The following is a 21,883-nucleotide window of genomic DNA, read 5'->3' as shown; positions in this document are numbered from 1 at the left end:
GGAGAAGTGGCCTCCACCCTAATGCACCCAGAAACACCCTTTTCTTCTTCCTGGGGAAAAAGAGCAGGAAACCACACTGCCTGGATTTCTGCAACCATCGTCCACGACACCCTTGCCGTCTGGGGACCATGGGAGTTGGACTACTAACTCCCCCGCCCCGCCCCCCAAAAGCACCAATGGGACACCTCAAATGCCCATCCGGCTGGGCGTTCTGCAAACAACTATTCCCAACAAACCCGACGGCACCGTTGTACATGCGTGTGCGTGCATGCGCGCCTGCGCGCGCGCGGGGACTACAAAGCCCAACATCCCCAGCCACTACAAATTCTCCAAGTGGCTGGAAAAAATTACTCCGGTTGGAGAGGGAAAAAAACATTGCTTCACTGCCCTCAAGCCCTCTTTTTTGCTTTTTTTTTTTTAACTTAAAAAAAAAATTAAAAACTTCTGTCAAGTGGAGGCGGTCGTAGCGAAAGGAATTTTCAATTAGACATTTTCTCCTCCTCTCACCCCCCTCCTCCTTGAGCCGATTGGTCCAGCCCGCTTCGTCGTCGTCCCCCATGAGAACGGATGGTCCCGCCCAGGCTCGCGGAAGCGACGCCTGGGTTTTGCACGTGAAGCTGCAGTTAAGGTTGCTGGGCTGGGCTGAACCGGTTGGCGGGTTTGGGGTGGGGCTCCCCTTAAAGGAGAGGACTCCTTGCGATGCACCCCTTCTCTCCTTTGCAGTGCGGTGGGGAGACCGTGCACTAGCCCCGGGGTCTTTGCAAACCGGGGAATGTGTTATCCCATCTTCCCCAGCCGGGTGGGGTGTGTCCCAGCTAGAGTTGGGCGAGAGGAAGTGGGGTGCGGGGAAGCATTCATTGAAGATTCAAGGGGCTCTTGGGCTCCGGTGTAAGAGTTCCCTATGTGTGTTGGGGGTCCGGCTGTTAGAATTGCACCCCTTTGCACGTTTGGGGTGAGGATGAGGAAGGGGGGGCGGAGGATCATGTTGGAGGGGGAGGGCGTGCCTAATTCCGGGGTCTCCACTTCTCGTTAACACTTTATTGCATTGTTTTTAAACCTTGGCTACTTTAAGATGCGTGGACTTCAACTCCCAGAATTCCCCAGCCAGTTTTGCTGTCTGGGGAATTCTGGGAGTTGAAGTCCACAGCTCTTAAACTACCCAAGATTGAAAACAGTGGCCTATGACCTCTTCTTTTGACTATTTTTTTCTCTCTAAAATGTGGTCTAACACCGCACTTGAGACAACGGACACTTCAAGACTTACAACCTTTCATTTAGTGACTGAAGTTACACAGGTCACTGAAAAAAATGACTTGTGACTGTTTTTCACACTTACTACTGTAGCCGCATACCTGTGGTCATATGACCAAAACCTGGTTGCTTGGCAACTAGCTGCTATTTATACGACGGTCACGGTGTCCTTGGGTTATGTGATCCCCTTTTGTGGGGAAACTAGATTCCCTTAACAACCGTGTGACTACCGTGGCACATAACTTGCACTGATTCACTTAATAACCATGACAAGAAAGATTGTAAAATGGGACAAAACTCCCTTAGCTTGCTTACCAACAGAAATTTTGGGCTACATTGTCGTAACTTGAGAACTACCTGTCTAACACTGGTCTTCCTTGGGCAAACCATGAACACAATAAGCAAACTTTCACTAGCTTGGCAGAACTCCAGTCTTGTGACTAGAATAGAGTTTAACCTACTTTAAACTGTCATCTTCTTTTTTAGATCCTGGTTAAGGCTCCACCATGTTCGGCTCCTCCCGTGGTGGCGTGAGAGGAGGGCAGGACCAGTTCAAGTGGGAAGATGTGAAGACAGACAAACAACGTGAAAACTATCTCGGTTAGCTTTTCTGATTGGTGGCTTGTCCAATCAGCTCCTGTTGTTGTTGTTTTTTCCCAAGAGACTTTGCCAAATTTTACTGGTAAAAGAAAAAATATTAAGCTTATTAGGAGAGAGAACAAAGGAAGAATAATGAATTGACTCCAGATCTATTTAAAGAGCAGCAGTGCTGGGTTCAAATGTCTCCGGATGCAAATTGGCAGCTTGCTAAGCTAGATTGAAACAGTAGAGACATTTTTTATTTAGTATGTCACCGTTTTTCAATTTTGGAAACTTTAAAAGGGCTGGATTCAACTCCCAGAATCCCCCAGTCAGGAGGCTTTAAATGGTGTACCCTTCATTATTATTACCTATATTGTCAGAGTACAACATGTGTACAATGATACGGGCTGAGCCTTCCTCCCTTCCTTCAGCTCCTCAAATTGTCCATCTAGCTTTAAGATGCTTGGACTTCCAACTCCCAGAATTGCTCCAGCGGTATATTTTTCAACGTTGGCAACTTTAATCCTTCCCCCGCCCCCTCTTCCCAAGCCCCACTCCCTACTAGCACTGACGCTCTTCCCTAGTTGGGTCATGAGACGTCGGCAAGAAAACCACCGGGCTCAGGGAGCACCAAGATCTTCCTGCTCCGACATTGCAAGAATTTCTTTGGCTTTCCTTTCAGGGAATTCCTTGATGGCCCCCGTGGGCCGCTGGCAGAAGGGCAAGGACCTCACCTGGTATGCCAAGGAGAAGAAGGGCGATGCGTCGTTGTCCCGCACCGAAGAGCTGAACGCCATTCGCCAGGCGGAAGAAGAAGCCATGATGGCAGCCCTGTAAGTTTCAGATCCAACCCTCGGGTGGTGGAGTCCTTGGTCTATCACGTAAGCCAGGGCTCCCCCAACTTGGCCACTTTTAAGACTTGTGGACTTCAACTCCCAGAATTCCTCAGCCAGCAAAGATGGAAGTTGAAGTCCACAAGTCTTTAAAATGGCCGCTTGGGCGACCCCTGACGTAAGGCTTGGAGGAAGTTTTCAGCTCTAGCGAGAGGAGAAACTGCAAGGAGAATGGGTAGGGATGAAATCGCAGCAAACCTCCCAGGGGGATTTGTCTGGGAGGAAGAAATGATACCGGCAAAGGAGAATATTTTGAGGCTCGGGGTCCCTGGTGCTCTCCGAGTTTGGCGGTTTTCCATGCAGGCGTCTCGTGTCCCAACGAGGCAACATATCGATGCCAGGAGGGAGGGGAGGTGGCAGAATGGGGGAGGGCTGTGGGGTCCCTTGGGGCTTGCGGAGCTGGGTGGTTTTCTTACATTTAATGACCCAACTAGGAAACACCATCAGGGCTAGAAGAAGGGAGAGATTCTAACTTCTCTACGGAACATCAATATCCTGATATTACCTAGTTGTGTCATTAAACCACCAAGCTCAGAGAAGCACCAAGGACTCCACAGTTCTCCTCCTCCTCCTCCTCCTCCCCTCCTCCTCTTCCTCCTCCTCCTCCTCCTTCTCCCTCCTCCTCTCTCCTCCTCCTCCTCCTCCCCTCCCCTCCTCCTCCTCCTTCCCCTCCCCTTCCTCCTCTTCCTCCTCCTCCTCCTCCTCCTTCTCCCCTCCTCTTCCTCTTCTTCCTCCTCCTTCTCCCCTCCTCTTCCTCTTCTTCCTCCTCCTTCTCCCTTCCTCTTCCTCCTCCCCTCCCTCCTCCTCCTCCTCCTCTTCTTCTTCCTCTTCCTCCTCCTCCTCCTTCTCCTCCTCCTCTTTCCAAAGCCCCACTCCCTTCTGGCACTAGACATTTGGATAATTACATGTCTGCAAGAAAACCACCAAGCTCATGTTGAAGAAATGATACCCACGAATAAAAACCCACACGAGCTGTTAAGAAAATCAAGGACTCTTGTTTCTTTTCGGTGTTTCCTGGAACCACCTGGGTCCTGGAATTCGGAGAATTAGCCCAGTAGAGAAAGCAGAGGAAATTTCTCTTTAAATTCCAAGTTGGATCGGATGATCTTTCACTCATTACCGTGTTGTGCTTCATTTATTTATTTATTTCCTTTTTTTTGTCATTTTGCAGAGGTTACAAGAACGTGAAAAAGCAGCCGACGGGACTGAGCAAAGAGGTACCTTATCGATTTTTAGAATAACAGAGCTGGGAAATAAGGGAAGGGACCCTGAAGGTCTTCTAGTCCAACCCCCTGTTCTAGCAGGAACACTTATGTCATTCCAGACAAATGGCTGCCCCTTCTCTTCTTAAATGTGATTTTAGCGCACGGTATCCTAGGTTTCAATAATAAACAACCACAGAATAAAATAAGGTCGTGAATTACTTCACTTGGCTGTTTCGTCAGAAGTCAGTTATTAATTTCAAAGTATTTCAGTGCTTTTAGTAAGAGGCTCACAATTGGATCTGCTTGGATTTCTGTCTTTTATAAATTTAATCTTTTAACCCGGATAGAAAGCACGTCGTCGCTTTGGCCCAAGGGGAAAAAAAAGTGCAAATGTTGCTTTAAAGATGGCACAGGCAGTCCTCGACTTACGACCACAGTTGCTGAGGCATTTGTTAAGTGAATTTTGCCCCATTTTACGACCTCCTTTCCACAGTTGTTAAGTGAATCCCTGCAGTTGTTAAGTGAGTAACACGTTTGTTAAACGAATCTGTCTTCCTCGTTGCTTATCAGAAGGTCGCAATACGAGAGTCATGTTACCCCGGGAACACTGCGACTGTCATAAATGTGAGTCGGTTCCCAAGCGTCCGAATTTTGATCACGTGACCCCGGGGATGCCACAGAGGGTCGTAAGTATGAGGAACGGTCCCAACTCCCTTTTTTCCAGTGCTGTCGTAGCCTCAGTCGCTAAATGAACTGGTTGTAAGTCGAGGACTACCTACCATCGCCTATGGCGGTTTAGCGGCCTCATGCCTGCCTGCAATTGTTCCCCCAGGAGCTCGCCGAAGTCTGCAAACGCAACGAAGGAGAGGCTGATGAGAAGAGCGTGGATCGCCTCATGGGGCTGGGCAGCTCATGGTAAGCGTGGCTCGAGATAGCGTGGCCTAGTGGCTAGTAGCCTGCTGGACGAGGACCCTGGCTGTACTCAGCCCAAGGAAGTTTGGGACAGTCCCACCCAGCCTCTAGGCCCCAAGGCCAGGCTGGTGTAGACTACTGTTTCTTGCCCCTCACCTGTGTGGACTTCAGCTCCCAGAATTCTCCACTCCGCTGACTGGGGAATTCTGGGGGTTGAAGTTCAGATGTCTTTCCACTGCTAAGGTTGATAGGCTGGATCCATTACCCACAGACCAATAATAAAACACAGCGTTGGAGCAGTCTGGAGGTTTTTCAACATACAGCATTGCTTTTGAGCTGGGGTTGGACTAGAAGATCTCCGAGGTCCCTTCCGACTCCTTCCACTATTCTTGGACTTCAGGAATACAAATAATCATCTTTTACTTTTCTGTATCCTGTTCAGAGGTGGATTTATAAGCTGTACAGATGGCAGATAGATAACTCAACAAGACGTTCATAACGAAGAACATTTATCGGTTCATCAGGTATCCCCATGACTCACATTTGTGACAAAGTTCTTCTTTAATGACCAATCCTTTGTATATCTGCCTTGTAGGTAAAAGATGGTTATCTCCTAACCCATCTCATAGTGATAGAAAGCAGCTGCCATGAGTTAGGGAGTTCAGGCGAAAGTGAGGAAAACCTCCCCCACCCTTGGAGGGTCAATTTAGTGACCAATCGGGATTACAGATGTGGTCACGTGACATGAACTACATTTCCCAGGATACTTTTAACTCCATTTACCATGATGCATTGCCTTAAGGGGACAGCCCATAGTTCCTAAGTAACTATCCAATTCCCATAGACTAGCTGGGACAGCACCACGTCCACGTGTCTTAAAGTTGTGTGAAATGAAGAAACGCTGGTGTAGGTCGTAAGGAGGATGGCCGTCAGAGAAATAGGGCAGATTCCACTACCACTACGATGGTTATGAAAGATCTGCACGAAAGCCCCTAAGCTCAAAGACCACCAAGGGCCCAAATCCACCACCGCTCCTCTTTCTCTTCCTCTCCAGAAATCCCCCTTCCCTTCTAGCACTGATGATATTCCCTAGTTGGGTCATGAGATGTCTGCAAGAAAGCCACCCCATGCACCGACAACCCCACCTACTGCCTCTACCTCGTGCTCCTCCTCCTCCTCTCTACAAACCCCACTCCTTCTGGCACTGATGGCGTTGCCTAGTTGGGTCATGAGATGTCTGCAAGAAAATCCCCAAGGGCCCCAAAGTCCTCCCCTCCCATTCTCCTCCTCCTTTTCTCCAGAGCCCCCTTCTTCTAGCACTGATGATGTTTCCTAGTTGGGTCATGAGATGTCTGCAAGAAAACCTCCCAGCACACCAAGGACCCCCACATACCTCCTCTTCCTCTGCAAACCCCACTCCTTCTGGCACTGATGGCGTTGCCTAGTTGGGTCATGAGACGTCTGCAAGAAATCCACCAAACTCACGAGTACATCAAAAGGCTCCACCGTTCAGCCTTCAAGAGTCACAAAGACACGCTCTTCTTTTGGACATAAAAACAATTTTGAAAGATAATAATTGTCTTATGATTTCCACAGTTCACTGAAAAACAGTCTGATGATGCCCATGTAGTCCTTGACTTACAGCCTCAGTAGGAACCCGAATTTCCACCGCCAAGCATTTTAACCTGATATTTACCATCCTTTTTTTGCCACCATTGTTAAGTGAATCCCTATAGTTGTTAAGTGAATCAGGCAGTCCTGCTTCCCGTTATTGATTTTGCTTGTCAGAAGCCGGCTGTAGAGGTCACAAAAGGTGACCCCTGGGACTCTGCAACCATTGGAAATACAGTTGTTAAGTGAATCTGGTTTCACTTAACAGCCGCTTCACTGGTTTTGCTGGTCAGAAGGTCGCAAAGTGGGATAACCTGACCCCTGGGACTCTACAACCATCATGTGAACTGGTTGCCCAATGTCCAAATTTAGACCACGTGGCTGTGGGGAATGCTATGATGGTCGTAAGTGTGAGGACCGCTCCTAAATCACTTTATTCAGGGCTGTTGTGTCTTTGAATGGCCACTAAACGAATGGTTATAGGTCAAGGATTACCTGTACATTGTTAGCAAGGATGAATTTTGTGTAGGTCTTGGCAACGGCTCTTTCTTTCCAAAAATAATGTCCCATTTTGGTAGTGTGATGACCCAAGGGGGCGTGGCACAAAGGCAACACAGTCAGATAATCAATAGGAATTCCTTTATTATCTCCAACTTTGCCCCCAATGTCCAGGTTACCTTCCGGCTGGAGGAAAAAAAAAACTCTCCCAGGAACCACCTTTGACTGCAGAAAATTAAGTCCAAAACATAGTCAACACAAACTGTAACTTAAAGTCCAAACAAGCCAAACTGAAGTAATTAGTTTGGCAGGGCAGGAGCAAGAAATTCAGACTTGAAGCCACAGCCAAACTCGCACGGTTGGGAAGATGCCAGGAACACAGATAAGCCACGACAATACAAGATGCAGTCATGTTTGCTCCCCACAGTCTGGCACATGCAGCTTGCCTTTCTTATAAACTGTTCCCAGCTGCATCTAATGAAGGGAATCAGGGCCCTTTCCTTCCCCGTAAGCCATGCAACCCACGTTGCTCCCTTCTCCGTTCCTCCCTGCGTGCCTTAGGATGAGGAGGGGGTGGGCCTGGGTCTTCCTCTGAACTCCCTCTCCCTTGTTCTACCTCTCCCCTGCTCTGCCCAGCTAGACTTTGCCCTTCTCCAGTTTCCTCCACAGCCAAGGGAGCCACATTCCCACTCCCTGCCGGCTGTTCGTCTTCCTCCTCCTCGGAGTCAGACTCCGACAGGGGCACGACAGGCAGCCTCTGACGGGCTGAGGGTTTTATTTCTGGAAAACAAGATTTTCCTTCCAGGATGACAAACCACCAAAGGGAACAAAAAAAGGAAAGAAAGAAAGAAAGAAAGCAAAATAATTCCGCCTTGCTTGCTGTTTAATTCCGTTTTAATTTTCTTTTAGGAATGCTAGCGGAAGGATGGTGTTGTCCAAGGAAGACAAAGAAGCCGCCAAGCTGGGCCTAGCCGTGTTTACGGTAAGCTGTGTGGTGGCCGCACAACGTTGTGTCAGAACTAGTGTTGTTACCTTTCCGCTTTCCTAACCCACCCGCCTGGGTTTTTTGATTGGTTTTTCTTTTTTTGTCTCGGAAATTTCAGCATCAACCGGTCACAAAGGCTGACAAACCCTCAGGCCCTCCAGAGAAACTGGATGAGGACAGCAAGGCGCTGGAGTAAGTGACTTTTATCATTCTTATTTTTTAATTGATCCACAGGTAGTCCTCCTCGACGGATCAACAGCTCGCTTAGGGACCTTTCAAAGTTACGACGGCAATATTACGGCCGTTTTTTAAACTAACATTGCAGCCTCCCCCGCAGTCAGGGGGGTCAAAATTCAGGCGTTTGGTAACTGACTCGTATTTGCGACGGTCCCTTTTGCAACCTTCTGACCAGCAAAAGTCAACGGGGAAGCCGGATTCACTCAACGGCCATGCTGCTTAATTTTTAACAAATGCTGCGATTCACTTAGCAACCGTGGCAAGGAAGTTCGCCGGACGGGCAAAACACACTTAACAACTCTCTTGCTTATTAGCCCACGTAAATTTGGGGCTCCCTTGGGGTCGTAAGTCGAGAACTACCCGCGCCACATCGTTGTCTGTGTCCTATACGATCCAAGCCGCTTTTGGGGGCGACGTTTTGGCGCCTCGGTAAGGGATATTTGGGGTGGAACAGGAGAGGGTGGTCCAAGAGCGACATCCTTTCCTTGATCTATCTTGTCAGGAGGAAAGTCATCAAGAAGTCGAAAAAGGAGAAGGACAAGAAGAAGAAGAAAAAGAAGAAGAAGGAAAAGGGGAAGAAGAAAGAGAAGAAAGAAAAGGAAGAAAAGAAGAAGGAAAAAGACCAGAAGAAGAGAAGGCCTTCCTCATCAAACAGCACGACTTCGGATCACGAGAAAAGGTATCATTTGAGACCCTGGGCCGGGGGATTCTGGGAGTGGAAGTCCCATCAGTGGCGGGATACAGATTTTTTTAACTACCGGTTCTGTGGGCGTGGCTTGGTGGGCGTGGCAGGGGAAGGATACCGCAAAAAACTCCTCCCTCCCTACCCCACTAACCTGCTTTCCAGCTCCGTTCTCCTGTGCAGGGCAACCAAAGGAGACCCAGCCGATTAGCTGGGACTCAATGGGAGGCAGAGAAGAGACGGGGTTGGCGGGGCCAGACAGAGGCGGGATTGGCCGGTTCTTTTAACTACTCAAAATTTCCGCTACCGGTTCTCCAGAACCGGTCACAACTGTCTGAACACCCACCTCTGAAGTCCATCCATCTTAAAGACCCTGTTGCTATAACTCTTCTAATAGCTATAGGTCTATTGAGGGTCTGTTTCCTTGGTCCGGTCTACCTTATAGGGCTGTCGGATGTAACGAGCGTTTTGCCTTTAACTTCGTTCCCTTAGCAAACGCATTGTGCGGTGGGTGGCATTGTGAACAGCCTTTTAGTTCGGAAATCTTTTCCGCATCTTGTAGAGATTAGAAGTTTAAGATTTGGCCCAAAAGGAAAATTGATCGCACTTTCAACCGGAGTGGGATTCGCGTTTAACACCGCATTCCCCTTTTTTTGAAGTTATGTTCCTAGCCTATTGGAACTTTAACGTTTAACTGTCGAATTCTTCTAGTTAAGCAAGCAGTGGCCAATCAGGATATAGGCAGTCCTCAACTTACAGCATTTCGGTGGGCGGACGTTTGAGATTACGACGGCCCTGGGAAAAGAAGTGACTTGTGGCTGTTTTTCCACAACTTTTCCACCTGGCCATGTATTCAGATTTGGCCATGGACTCATGCTTATGGTAGTCACAGTGTCCCGTGTGTGCGTGTGTGTGTGTCACACAATCCCCTTTTGCGACCTGCTGACAAGCAAATCCAATTCACTTAACAGCTGTGCGACTAATTTAACAACGGCAGTGGTTCCCCTTAACAACCGTCTGAAGAAAGATTGTAAAACAGGGCAAAATTCACTTAATCCCGTTCCTGCTTAGCAACTGAAACGTGGTTGTAAGTCAAGGGCTACCTGAGTAACCTCTATCATAAAGCGATGATAAGCTAGAAGATCCACGGTCTTGGGATCTTCTAACTTGGTCTGCTTTGCAGGGCTGCGAATCGCATAACCTGACTTTGCCTTGTTCCTATTTTCACCTAAATCCTCTCTGGATCCTAGCCGGCGCGATAGACCATCGTCCCCGCCCCGAGCAGCGCACTCGTCCTCCGACCGGTACCCGCGCGAAAGGACTTCGACGTCTCCCTCCAAGCCGAAAAGGGACGACCATCCACACCAAAGTCATAGAAAGTACTCCGCTTCCAGAGACAGAACTTCAGAGCCCCGGAAACGGACGCAGGGTGAATCCTTAGACTACCACCCAGCCAAGAAGTGGCACGACATGGATTCCGACAATTGATCCATCCTTTTAAAACAAACCCAGATTTACCTATCATGTCGCTATTTTGACCGTTAAAGCGGAGATGGATTGTGGTCTGGTGCAAAATTCTGCAACCTTTTCTTCTATAGATGGGGCGCTGATGCCCCTCCGTCCATTAGCACCGCTACTCGAGAATTATTATTATTATTTCTTTTTAAAGGATCCTGTCTTTTATTGGACATAAAATTTAGCTATGCTTACCTGGTCAGGGCAAATCCGTAGTTTACAAATGCCAGGTGCAAAATATGGAATTATCAGAGGGTTGGGATTTTTTTTTTTTCCCCTCCTCCCAAAGTTGATAAAAAGAAGTCTGATGGGGTCGTGTAGAATTTAAATTTTTAAAAAAGCAATAGAATTTGGGGATCAGGTACATCCCAAGTAGGAAATACTGTCAGATTGCAAAAAAAAAAAAAAAAATCGCTTCTGAATTTCATCAGGCCAAACCAAGGAATGGAAACATTTTATGGGGTTGTTGTGGGGGTTTTGTATGTGTGTGTGTGTGTAGTTGCGAGTGTCAACCAATTTCAGAAGCTACCTTGGTTCTTACAATTAAAGAACAGATTAATTACAGATATTGTCATTAAATTGAATCATTGGAATCAGTTCAGCACCTTCGTTTCTCTTGTGACAAGTCTAAAAGGTGTTGGCCACTGATGTGTCTTCTAAGCTCAAATTATATTCTGCCTGCGATTTTTCTTGGGTCCAAGAATTTTGGGGGAATTACACCAACTCCAGAAGAAATAGGCCGAGGGTTACGAAAACATAAGGCAAAGGATAAATGTATTTAATTAATTAACTTGGCTTATTTCCAGCAAGCTGCATCACTGCCAATTTTAAAACTACTACGTTTTGCAATTTAAAAATTACGAATCCCTTTGCAAATTTACAAATTCTGAACCCTTTTGCAGGTTACAAATTCCAAACTCCTCTGAAATTTAAAAATTACAGACCCCTTTTCAACTTAGAAATGTTGAACCCTTTGCAGTTTACAAATTGAAACTCTTTGCAATTTACAAACGACAAACCCCTTTGCAATTTAGAAATTACAAAACACTCTCAATTTTCAAATTGCAAACCGTTATGCAATGCACAAAATTGAAAATGCTTTGCCATTTGCAAATTCAAAATCCCTCCTCAGAATTCAAAGGGAATTTAACCTTAGGGAATCCTCTAACGACCATTTGTTTAGCGGCCATTCGAAGCGACCGCGTCACTGAAAAAAGTGACATGACTGTCTTTTATACTTAACGGTTGCAGTATGCCCTTGGTCACGTGGTCAGAATTCAGAGGTTTGGCAACTGACTTCTAGTTATGACAGTTACAATGTCCCTGGAGTCACGTTATCGCCTTTTGCGACCTTCTAACAGGCAGTCAGTGGGAAAAGCCAGATTCACTTAACAACAATTTTACTAACTTAACACCTGCAGCAATTCACTTAATAACTGTGACAAAGGTGCGTAAAACGGGGGCAAAACTCACTTAATAACACACTCAACAACGGAAATGTTGGGCTCCATTGTGGTCATAAGCCAAGGACTACCTATACACAGCCCATGTCAATGTGCACAGTGATTTTACAGATCCTTCCCACCCTGAAGGCATTTGGAGTTGCCTGCTGGGAGAGAAAGAATGTGCTACCTTCATGAGGACTGGCATCCTGGCACTTCCTGGGAGAAGCCGGGTGGCAACAGATGGCTAAAAATTCTTTTATGGGCTGCTAATTGCAGGTGACTGAGTAGGTCTATCCATTTGGGGGCACAGCCTTTATCCTCGCTGGTTCGGCTCCATTCTGTGGCTTGTCTGTTGTGATGTCGTCTCATGTTTTGTGCTGGGTAGGAGTGGGCAACACCCAGGTAATTCAGCCACAACTTTGTCCTCTTCCTCATTTTCCTGCAAGTGGTTTTATTTTGCAGTCATTAAGAGGAGGTGACTTGGGGAACAACACAGAATTTGACTACAGCAGAGTTACCCAACCTCCAGCTCCCAGAATTCCTTGGCCAGAATGGTTTAGGAAGGGTGGACTTCAATTCCCAGAATTCTCCACCCAGCAAGCTGGCTGGGGAATTCTGGGAATCGAAGCCCACAAAATCTGGAGACCCCTGCTTTAAGAGGGGTAGAGTTCAACTCCCAGAATTCCCCAGCCAATGTGGGTGGACTGGGGAATTTTGGAAGTTGAAGTCCACCCATCTGGTCTTTATTAATAATTACAGGTAGTCCTCAACTTATGACCACAATTGAACCCAAAATTTATGTTGTGAAGTGAGAAATGTGTTGAGTTTTACTCCATTTGTTAAGTGATTTGCTGCAGTTATTAAATCAGGTTGCAAAATGTGATCACATGATCCCAGGATATTGCGACCATCATAAATACAAGTCAGTTGACAAGCATCTGAATGTAAATCATGTGACCATGGAGAGGCTGCAGTGGTCATAAGTATGAAAAATGGTCATAAGTCACTCTTTTTCAGTGCCGTTGCAATTTCAAACAGCCACTAATGAACTGCCGTAAAGGACTACCTGCACATGGTTTGCAAGTTTGTTTTGCCAAGTCATGAAAAATGGGGAAATTCATTTTGTGACCTGAAATATCTCTTGTGACCTGACGAATAAAGTCAATGGGGAAAGCCAGATTCACTTAACAACTGCAGTGATTCACTTAGCAGTTGTGGTGAGAAAGGTCATAAAATTGGACTAAAGTCACATAACGAATGTTTAACTCGGGAACAAAAATTTGGGCTCAATTGTGGCAATAAATTGGTGGGAATATATTAGGAATAATAGCAGATTTTGATTGCAGATGACCACTAGATGGCAGCAAAGGTTTGTTTTTTTTTTTGTTTTTTTAAAGGGGAGGAATTTTTTTGTATTTTTTGCTGCCCTCTTCTGGTCTTCCAAAGTGTTGCAGGCTAGAGCTAGTAATCTACAGATAGTCCTTGACTTAACATTTATTTAGTGGCCAGTTATAATGGCACTGAAAAAAGCAACTCATGACCATTTTTTACAGTTATGATTGTTGCACCTGTGATCCTGTGATTGGCATCTGGTTCATATTTATGACGGCAGTGTCCCAGGGTCACATGAACACCTTTTGCGACTTTCTGACAAACCAGATTCACTTAATAAACATGTGACCATCTGAACAATGGCAATGATTTGCTGAACCAGTGTGGCAAAAAAAGTCGTAAAATGAAACAAAATGATTTAACAACTGCCTTGCTTAAAAAAGGAAATACTGGGCTCAATTATGGTTATAAGTCAAGGACTACCCATAAAAACCTTAACCACAGACATATCTGTCTGAGCCTCGGTGGCGCAGTGGTCAGAGTGCAGTACTGCAGGCTACTTCTGCTGACTCCAATTTGACAGTTTGAATCTCACCAGGCTCCAGGTTGACTCAGCCTTCCATCCTTCTGAGGTGGGTAAAATGAGGACCCGGATTGTTGGGGGCAAGAGGCTGACTCTGTAAACTGCTTAGAGAGGGCTGTGAAGCACTATGAAGTGGTATATAAGTCTTAAGTACTATTGCTATTATAGATGCTTTTTTTCAGATTTTCTAAGAGAACAATTGCATTGTTAGATAGATCTGAATTTGAATTGACTTCCCAAAAACTGGAGAAAAATGGGAGCATTTGCTCCCTTTAATTAAAGTGTAATTGTTAATTAAAAATTAAAATTCAGGTTCAAATTAACCAAGACCTTCATTCATTTCTGAGTTAACTTGAATGCAAATTTTAATTTCAAATAACATTTTAATGGCTTTTTTAAATAAAGGTTTTGAAGAAGTTTTAATTCTGCATCCCAAACACCATGGGTCTTCATCTTTTCCTTGTTTTATCTCATCTCTTTTAAAATTTGGGAAGCCACTACTAGTCATGTCAGTGTGAGGTTGGAGATGCCTAAATTTAATTCATCAATAAATGAAATAAACCTGAGGGGAAAATCCACCAGGGCCAAAAAAACCCCAAATAGGTTACATTGAGAAGTGGGGGGGAAACAACAGGTGGACGTAAAAGCAACATATAGAAATGAAATAAGTAAAGGAGGGAAGGAAAAGAAGGAAGGAAAGGAAGGAAGGTAGCAAAAGAAGAAAAAAAGGAAGGAAAGAGAAGGAAAAGAGGAAGAAAGAAGGAAAGGATGAAGAGAAGGAAGAGAAAGGAAGGGAGGGAGGAAAGGTTGGGGAATGAAAAAATGGAGAAGGAAAGGAAGGAAAAAGGAAGAAGGAAAAGAGGAAGAAAGGAAAGGATGAAAAGAAGGAAGAGGAAGGGGGAAGGAAAGGTTGGGGAATGAAAGAAAAAAATGGAGAAGGAAAGGAAGGAACGAAGAAAGGAAAAGAAGAAAAAGGAAAGGAAGAAGGAAAAGAGGAAGAAAGGAAAGGATGAAAAGAAGGAAGAGAAAGGAAGGGAGGAAGGAAAGGTTGGGGAAAGAAAGAAAAAAATGGAGAAGGAAAAGAAGGAAGGAAGGACAAGAAAAGGAAAGGAAGGACAAGAGGAAAAGAGGAAGAAAGAAGGAAAGGATGAAAAGGAAGAGAAATGAAGGGAGGAAGGAAAGGTTGAGGAATGGAAAAAAAGAAGGAAAATAAGGAAGGAAGGAAGGAAAAGAAAAAGGAAGGAAAGGAAAAAGGAAAAGAGGAAGAAAGAAGGAAAGGATGAAAAGAAGGAAGAGAGGAAGGAAAGGTTGGGGAATGAAAGAAAAATGGAGAAGGAAAGGAAGGAAGGAAGGAAAAGAAGAAAAAAGGAAGGAAAGGAAGGACAAGAGGAAAAGAGGAAGAAAAGAAAGGATGAAAAGAAGGAAGAGAAAGGAAGGGAGGAAGAAAGGTTGGGGAATGAAAGAAAAATGGAGAAGGAAAGGAAGGAGGAAGGACAAAAGGAAGAAGGAGAAAGGAAAAAGAAAAAAGGGAAGAAAAGGTGGAAGGAAAAAAGGAAGAGAAAAGAAAAAAATGGAAAAATACATATATATGTATGTATGTATGCATATATCTGGAAAAGCAGAGAAGTGTCACTTTGAGGATGTCCCCCTTGCTTTTAATTGCAAGAAAATTGTTATCTATGTCTGTCCGGCCATCAGGATGCTTCTCACTCAACAAATCGTTTTACGAGAGGATGCTGGCCGGGCCATAAATCCGTGCAATTGATGTCTTTTTTATAAAGCATATTTCTCTGCTTCAGGGCTGGCTGGTGCCCAAGCTTCCTGCTGTAAGGGGGGAGGGGGGGCCAAGGAGAGGAATGGGGCCTGGGGACCCCCAATAACCTCCTTACATAACAAAGTTGGCGAGAAGGGTGGAACTTCTCACCTATGTGTTAAATGTGGGGGGATCCCGTGAGAAAAGCCGCTTTATGGACAAAGCCAGGGGTCATAAGCCCCCAGGAGAGGGAAGTCCTACCCCCCCCAACCCCCCCAAAAATGGTGGGGGGGGGGGGTGACAGAAAATTGTGAAATTGGGGTGTTGTAAAAGAACAAAACCAAGCCACACACAGGCAGAGGATGCTGCCGAAAACAACAGAGGTGGCAACGTTGCTTGCAAAGTCCCTAGGCAGTTGCAAACACACACACACAAATGGGGAATTTATGCTTGAAATACCCATTTAGCGTGGTCTTGGGTGACACAGTTTCGGCCAGGATTACCTGTTCTCTTTGTACATGGTTTGGCTGGAAAAACGCTGGGGCACTGCAGAAAAGCGCGCCCTGTGTTAGGAGGGCAGGTTGTTGCATTTGGAGAAATGGATAGTGGGCTCTATGGGGTTCAGATAATCACAAAATTTCTAAACCTTTGGGCTAATTTGACGAGCAATTGGCTAGGAAGGATTCACAGGGAGCGGAGGGGGTCAAGGGGGTGGGAGGGCAGCGGGGTCTGTGAACCTGGGCAGCTTTAAAAAGGGTGGACTACAACTCCCACAATCCCCCAGCCTCTGTGGGTGGAGTTCAACTCCCAGAATCCCCCAACCAGGATGGTTTAAGATGGGATGACTTCAACTCCCAGAATCCCCCAACCAGGATGCTTTAAGAGGGGATGACTTCAACTCCCAGAATCCCCCAACCAGGATGCTTTAAGATGGGAGGACTTCAACTCCCAGAATCCCCCAACCAGGATGCTTTAAGATGGGATGACTTCAACTCCCAGAATCCCCCAACCAGGATGCTTTGAGATGGGATGACTTCAACTCCCAGAATCCCCCAACCAGGATGGTTTAAGATGGGAGGACTTCAACTCCTAGAATCCCCCAGCCTCTGTGGGTGGAGTTCAACTCCCAGAATCCCCCAACCAGGATGGTTTAAGATGGGATGACTTCAACTCCCAGAATCCCCAACCAGGATGCTTTAAGAGGATGACTTCAACTCCCAGAATCCCCAACCAGGATGCTTTAAGATGGGAGGACTTCAACTCCCAGAATCCCCCAACCAGGATGCTTTAAGATGGGATGACTTCAACTCCCAGAATCCCCCAACCAGGATGCTTTAAGATGGGATGACTTCAACTCCCAGAATCCCCCAACCAGGATGGTTTAAGATGGGAGGACTTCAACTCCTAGAATCCCCCAGCCTCTGTGGGTGGAGTTCAACTCCCAGAATCCCCCAACCAGGATGGTTTAAGATGGGATGACTTCAACTCCCAGAATCCCCCAACCAGGATGCTTTAAGAGGGGATGACTTCAACTCCCAGAATCCCCAACCAGCATGCTTTAAGATGGGATGACTTCAACTCCCAGAATCCCCCAACCAGGATGGTTTAAGATGGGATGACTTCAACTCCCAGAATCCCCAACCAGGATGCTTTAAGATGGGAGGACTTCAACTCCCAGAATCCCCCAACCAGCCTGCTTTAAGATGGGATGACTTCAACTCCCAGAATCCCCCAACCAGGATGGTTTAAGATGGGAGGACTTCAACTCCTAGAATCCCCCAGCCAGGATGCTTTAAGATGGGATGACTTCAACTCCCAGAATCCCCAGCCAGGATGCTTTAAGATGGGATGACTTCAACTCCCAGAATCCCCAGCCAGGATGCTTTAAGATGGGATGACTTCAACTCCCAGAATCCCCCAACCAGGATGCTTTAAGATGGGATGACTTCAACTCCCAGAATTCCCCAGCCAGCATACTTTAAGACCTGGGGGCCTTCATGCCCCAGAATTTTCCATCCCACAAGCTGCCCGAGGGATTCTGGGAGCTGAACTCCACACTTGTTGGCTGGGGAATTCTGGGAACTGAAATGCAGACATGCTGCCTGAGGAATTCTGGGAGCTGAACTCCACAGACCTTAAGAGTTTCCCAGCTTGAGGGACACCAATCATAGCTCACCTTGCACCTTCAAGGAATTAGCAGGATCTAAAACAGACCAAAACAAAAAGCAAAAACTTCTGAGCACCAAACTCTACTCCAGGGGTGTCCAACCTTGCCAACTTTAAGACGTGTGGACTTCAACTCCCAGAATTCCTCAGCCAGCTGGCTGAGGAATTCTGGGAGTTGAAGTCCACACGTCTTAAAGTTGCCAAGGTTGGACACCCCTGCTTCACTCCATCAGTTCTTCCCAATCCCAGAATGCCTTGCGCCAGGGGGTCTCCAACCCTGGCGATTTTAAAGACTAGTGGACTCCCAAACCGGCTGAGGAATTCTGGGAGTTGAAGTCCACACGTCTTAAAAGTTGCCAAGGTTGGAGACCCCTGCCCTACACCATTTCCACAGGAATCCTGGGAGTGGAAGGGCCAAACCAACGAAGGAGGGGTGGGGGGAGCGGCAAGGATGGGAGAACTTTGCTACTGGCTGGGATTTATGATGATTGAAGTGTCCTTGGGGGGTCACGTGATCCCCTTTTGCAACCTTCGGACAAGTACAATCAATGAATTAATCAGAATAGAGCTGGAAGGGACCTCGGAGGTCATCTAGTCCAACCCTCTGCTGAAGCAGGAGACCCTATCTCATTTCAGAGAAATGGCTGCCCAGTCTATTCTTCAAAACCTCCACCTACTATTTCTGGTGGCAAGCAGTTCCCCTGGTTAATTGTCCTCACTGGCTTAACAGCGGTGCTACTAACTTAACAACGGCAGCGATTCGCTTAAAAAACTGGGATAAGAAAGGATGTAAAACGGGAAGATTCACTTCACAAATGTTTCGTTTAAGCGACAGAAATTTTGGGCGCAATTGTGGTCATAAGTCAAGGGCTACTTGCATGAAAGGAGTCAGAGACTTTTATCTAGACAATAATTGTTCAAAAATTGACCACAACAGAACGAAATTTGGGACGGTGGGTGGGTGGGTGGAAACTGGCCAAAGAAAGATTTTGAAAATCGGACAGATCCAGCAGAGGGCAGCCGAGAATCAAATGCAGGAAAAGTCTAGCACAGCTGGAAAAGGAGTTGGTAAAATCAACTTTTGACCCTGGGAGTTGAGGAGTAGGGATTGGTGGGGGCTAGAAAAATATTGTGCTTTTTTTTAAAAAATAGGCATCCATGTTTGACCATTGATTAGATTAAAATTAGACGAAGAATATATTATGAGCGTTTGTTTTCCAGAATGTTGGTTATTAGTAGTTTAAGGTATTTTACTGACTGTTTCCTAGCATGATTTGATTGCTGATTGCACCCTATGACTATTATTAAGTGTGTTGTACCTTATGATTCTTGACTCTTGATGAATGTATCTTTTCTTTTATGGACACTGAGAGTATTTGCACCAAGACAAAATTCCTTATGTGTCCAATTACACTTGGCCAATAAAGAATTCTGTTCTGTTCAATTCTATTCTACTCTATTCCCTATTCTATTCTATCCTATGTACACTGAGAGCATTTGCACCAAGACAAATTCCTTGGGTGTCCAATCACACTTGGCCAATAAAGAATTCTATTCTATTCTATTCTATTCTATTCTATTCTATTCTATTCTATTCTGTTCTGTTCTGTTCTGTCATTCTATTCTATTCTATTCTATTCTATTCTATTCTATTCTATTCTATTCTATTCTATTCTATTCTATTCTATGTACACTAAGAGTATTTGCACCAAGTCAAATTCCTTGTGTGTCCAACCACACTTGGCCAATAAAGAATTCTGTTCTATTCTATTCCATTCCATTCCATTCCATTCCATTCTATTCTATTCTATTCTATGTACACTAAGAGTATTTGCACCAAGTCAAATTCCTTGTGTGTCCAACCACACTTGGCCAATAAAGAATTCTGTTCTATTCTATTCTGTTCTATTCTATTCTATGTACACCGAGAGCATTTGCACCAAGACAAATTTCCTTGGGTGTCCAATCACACTTGGCCAATAAAGAATTCTAATTCTAAATATCCATTTAAAGTTTTGAGTTTGTTGTATCATATGATTATCTCTGTACTAAAAAAAGTTGGGTCCCTTTCCTTCCTTTTCTTTCACTCTTTTTCTGACTTTTTTTCCCTTCTCCCTCCCTCCCTTTTCTTTTGCTTTCTATGTTTTTCTGCCTTTCTCTCCTTCTATCCCTTTTTCCCCCTTTCCCTTCCTTTCTAAGTCTCCACTCATTTTCCCCCTCTCCCTTTCAGTGCCTCCCTCTCCTTTTCTCTCCCCTCCTTTTCATTCCTTTTTTCACTTTTCTCTCCCCTCCTCCCTCCTTTCTTTCCCTCCCATCCTTCTCTTCGTTCTTTCTGTCTGTTTCTTTCTCTCCCCTCTTCTCCTTCCCTCCCTCCGTCCCTCTCTCTTTCTTTCTTCATAGCTACTTGGGAATTCTGGGAGTTGAAGTTGACACATCTTAAAAGTCACCAAGGCTGAGAAACACCGCTCTAACTCTATAAAGGTTTAAAATTTGCTTTTTAAAAATGATTTGGAAATTGACTTATATGTCTGAAGAGAGAGCTCTGCCAATTCTGAAGCACCAATTTTTCAGCCCCTTTGCAAAGAATTATGAATTTAGCCACAGATGTAAGAGAATAAAAATACTGCAATCAGGGAAGGTCCCCAGTTGATGTACCTTGGAAATTTCTGCAGAGATGAAAACATCTGCAAGAAAACCACCAAGGACCCCACAACCATGGTTAAATCATGGCTTAGTCAATTGCAGGCAGATGTTGTCGAACCACAATTGATACCATTTACATGCAAACGGGATGGAAACACATGCCCGCCAATCCCACCAGATTAATTTCTCTTCTGCTAGCAAAATGGGTGTTTCTACAAAAAAACTCCTTCAGATTTAATTTTAGAGCATAGAAAAGGGTTTGGAAGGGACCCTAGAGGTCTTCTAGTCCAACCTGCTTGTGATAATCTGGCCTAGAAGCTATTTTTTTACCCACCAGGATGCCAGGGGCAATTTAATGGCCGTTTGTCCATCATGCTAATGAAGGTTTCTATTTTTATAGTTGCAAGTGAATAGTAGAGAAAAAGTTTTGATATTTTTTTTTCTTCTTCTTCCAATGAGATTCCGGCTTCCTGCCAATCATTTAATCTACAAAATGTTCTTGTAAGTTTGCACCTCTAATTAAAAACTAATTGTTGGCAGTTTTTTTGATAGATAAAAAGCACCTGATCAGGGAGTATCTCCTGCCAGAGACCACCAAATTTTAATTAAATAAAGCAGCGGTTTTGACTTCTCCAATACCACCCAGCTTCAAATCCTCCAGGACTCTTCCCATTGTTGTGTGGAGGCAGCCTGGCCCTTGGGCCTGACCCAGTTACAGAGGGAGCTTCCATGGACAAGCTGGGAACAGAACCTCTGTTTCCAAGTTTCTAGTCCACATGCTCTCCAATATTCGGAGGAGACACAGGTTTGTGTGGAAAACAAAATCAAGGCATTTCCCTCTTCCGCTGAAGGTACAGGTAGTCCTCGCTTAATGACCGGTCGTTTTGCAACTGTCAGTCTAGTGTAAAGCACCCCCAGCTGTCATGCTAGGGCCGCTGCCGGCTTCGTGATCAGTTGTGGTGTTTTGTGCTTGTGTGACTGCAATTCACAATGGTTTCTTTTAACCAGTTTTCGGTAAAAACCAACCAACCAACCAAGCACCCATTCAAAATGAATGGGTTTCCTTAACAACCAAGTAAAAGGCCAGAAAATGACTTCCGGTCCTGTCAGTGCTTCAACTTACGACTGTAATTCCGGGCTCAATTACGGTTGTTGAGGATAATTCGTAGTAGAGCATCAACCCTTCTGCATTGCAATCAATGGGAATGAAAATAAGTGGACGCAGCCAGTACCTGTTGCATCCAGCACTCAGAACACGAAAGAAAAGCGGGTTGGGAGGGACCTTGGAGGCTGTCTAGTCCAACCCCCTGCACCATTTCAGACAGATGGCTGCCAATCTCTTCTTAAAAACCTCCAGCTAGCCAATGCAAGTGTCGTTACTCGATTATTAAACTCCAGAGCCCGCACGAACAAGCCAAACCACACACACACACCTCATGGGGGAATAGTTAAGAGATTTTTATTGTAATAGCTTTAATTACAGTGCTCGTTTGTTGAAATGATAACTGAAAACAAGTATACAAAACAGTCGATTACTGTATTGAAAGAAAACAAGGAGAGGGTTTTTTTTTTCTTGTCAGTAAAGGTTTA

At 45.4% G+C, this 21,883-nt stretch overlaps 1 protein-coding gene across 3 annotated transcripts; it reads left to right on the top strand.

Moving 5' to 3' along the window:
* Positions 1-544: 544 nt before the first annotated feature.
* Positions 545-10,967, top strand: CZH1orf35 (chromosome Z C1orf35 homolog). Of its 3 annotated transcripts, none has more exons than XM_026720336.2 (9): positions 545-628; positions 1,738-1,851; positions 2,516-2,666; positions 3,898-3,943; positions 4,764-4,846; positions 7,862-7,934; positions 8,056-8,129; positions 8,677-8,853; positions 10,107-10,967. In XM_026720336.2, exons 2-9 carry the CDS (start codon positions 1,758-1,760, stop codon positions 10,342-10,344), a joined length of 936 nt encoding a protein of 311 aa, XP_026576121.1. In that variant the 5' UTR covers positions 545-628; positions 1,738-1,757; the 3' UTR covers positions 10,345-10,967. The 3 variants fall into 3 exon arrangements, with proteins under 3 accessions (XP_026576121.1, XP_087774228.1, XP_087774229.1); XM_087918102.1 differs by having other exon boundaries at positions 573-622; XM_087918103.1 differs by lacking the exon at positions 545-628 and adding an exon at positions 643-727.
* Positions 10,968-21,883: the final 10,916 nt, after the last annotated feature.

This window comes from Pseudonaja textilis, chromosome Z, assembly GCF_049901715.1.
Source record: "Pseudonaja textilis isolate UNSWEBS1 chromosome Z, rPseTex1.2, whole genome shotgun sequence".
Lineage (NCBI taxonomy): Eukaryota > Metazoa > Chordata > Lepidosauria > Squamata > Elapidae > Pseudonaja > Pseudonaja textilis.
Note: the sequence above shows the minus strand (reverse complement) of the source record. Positions and strands in the feature narration are given on the sequence as shown.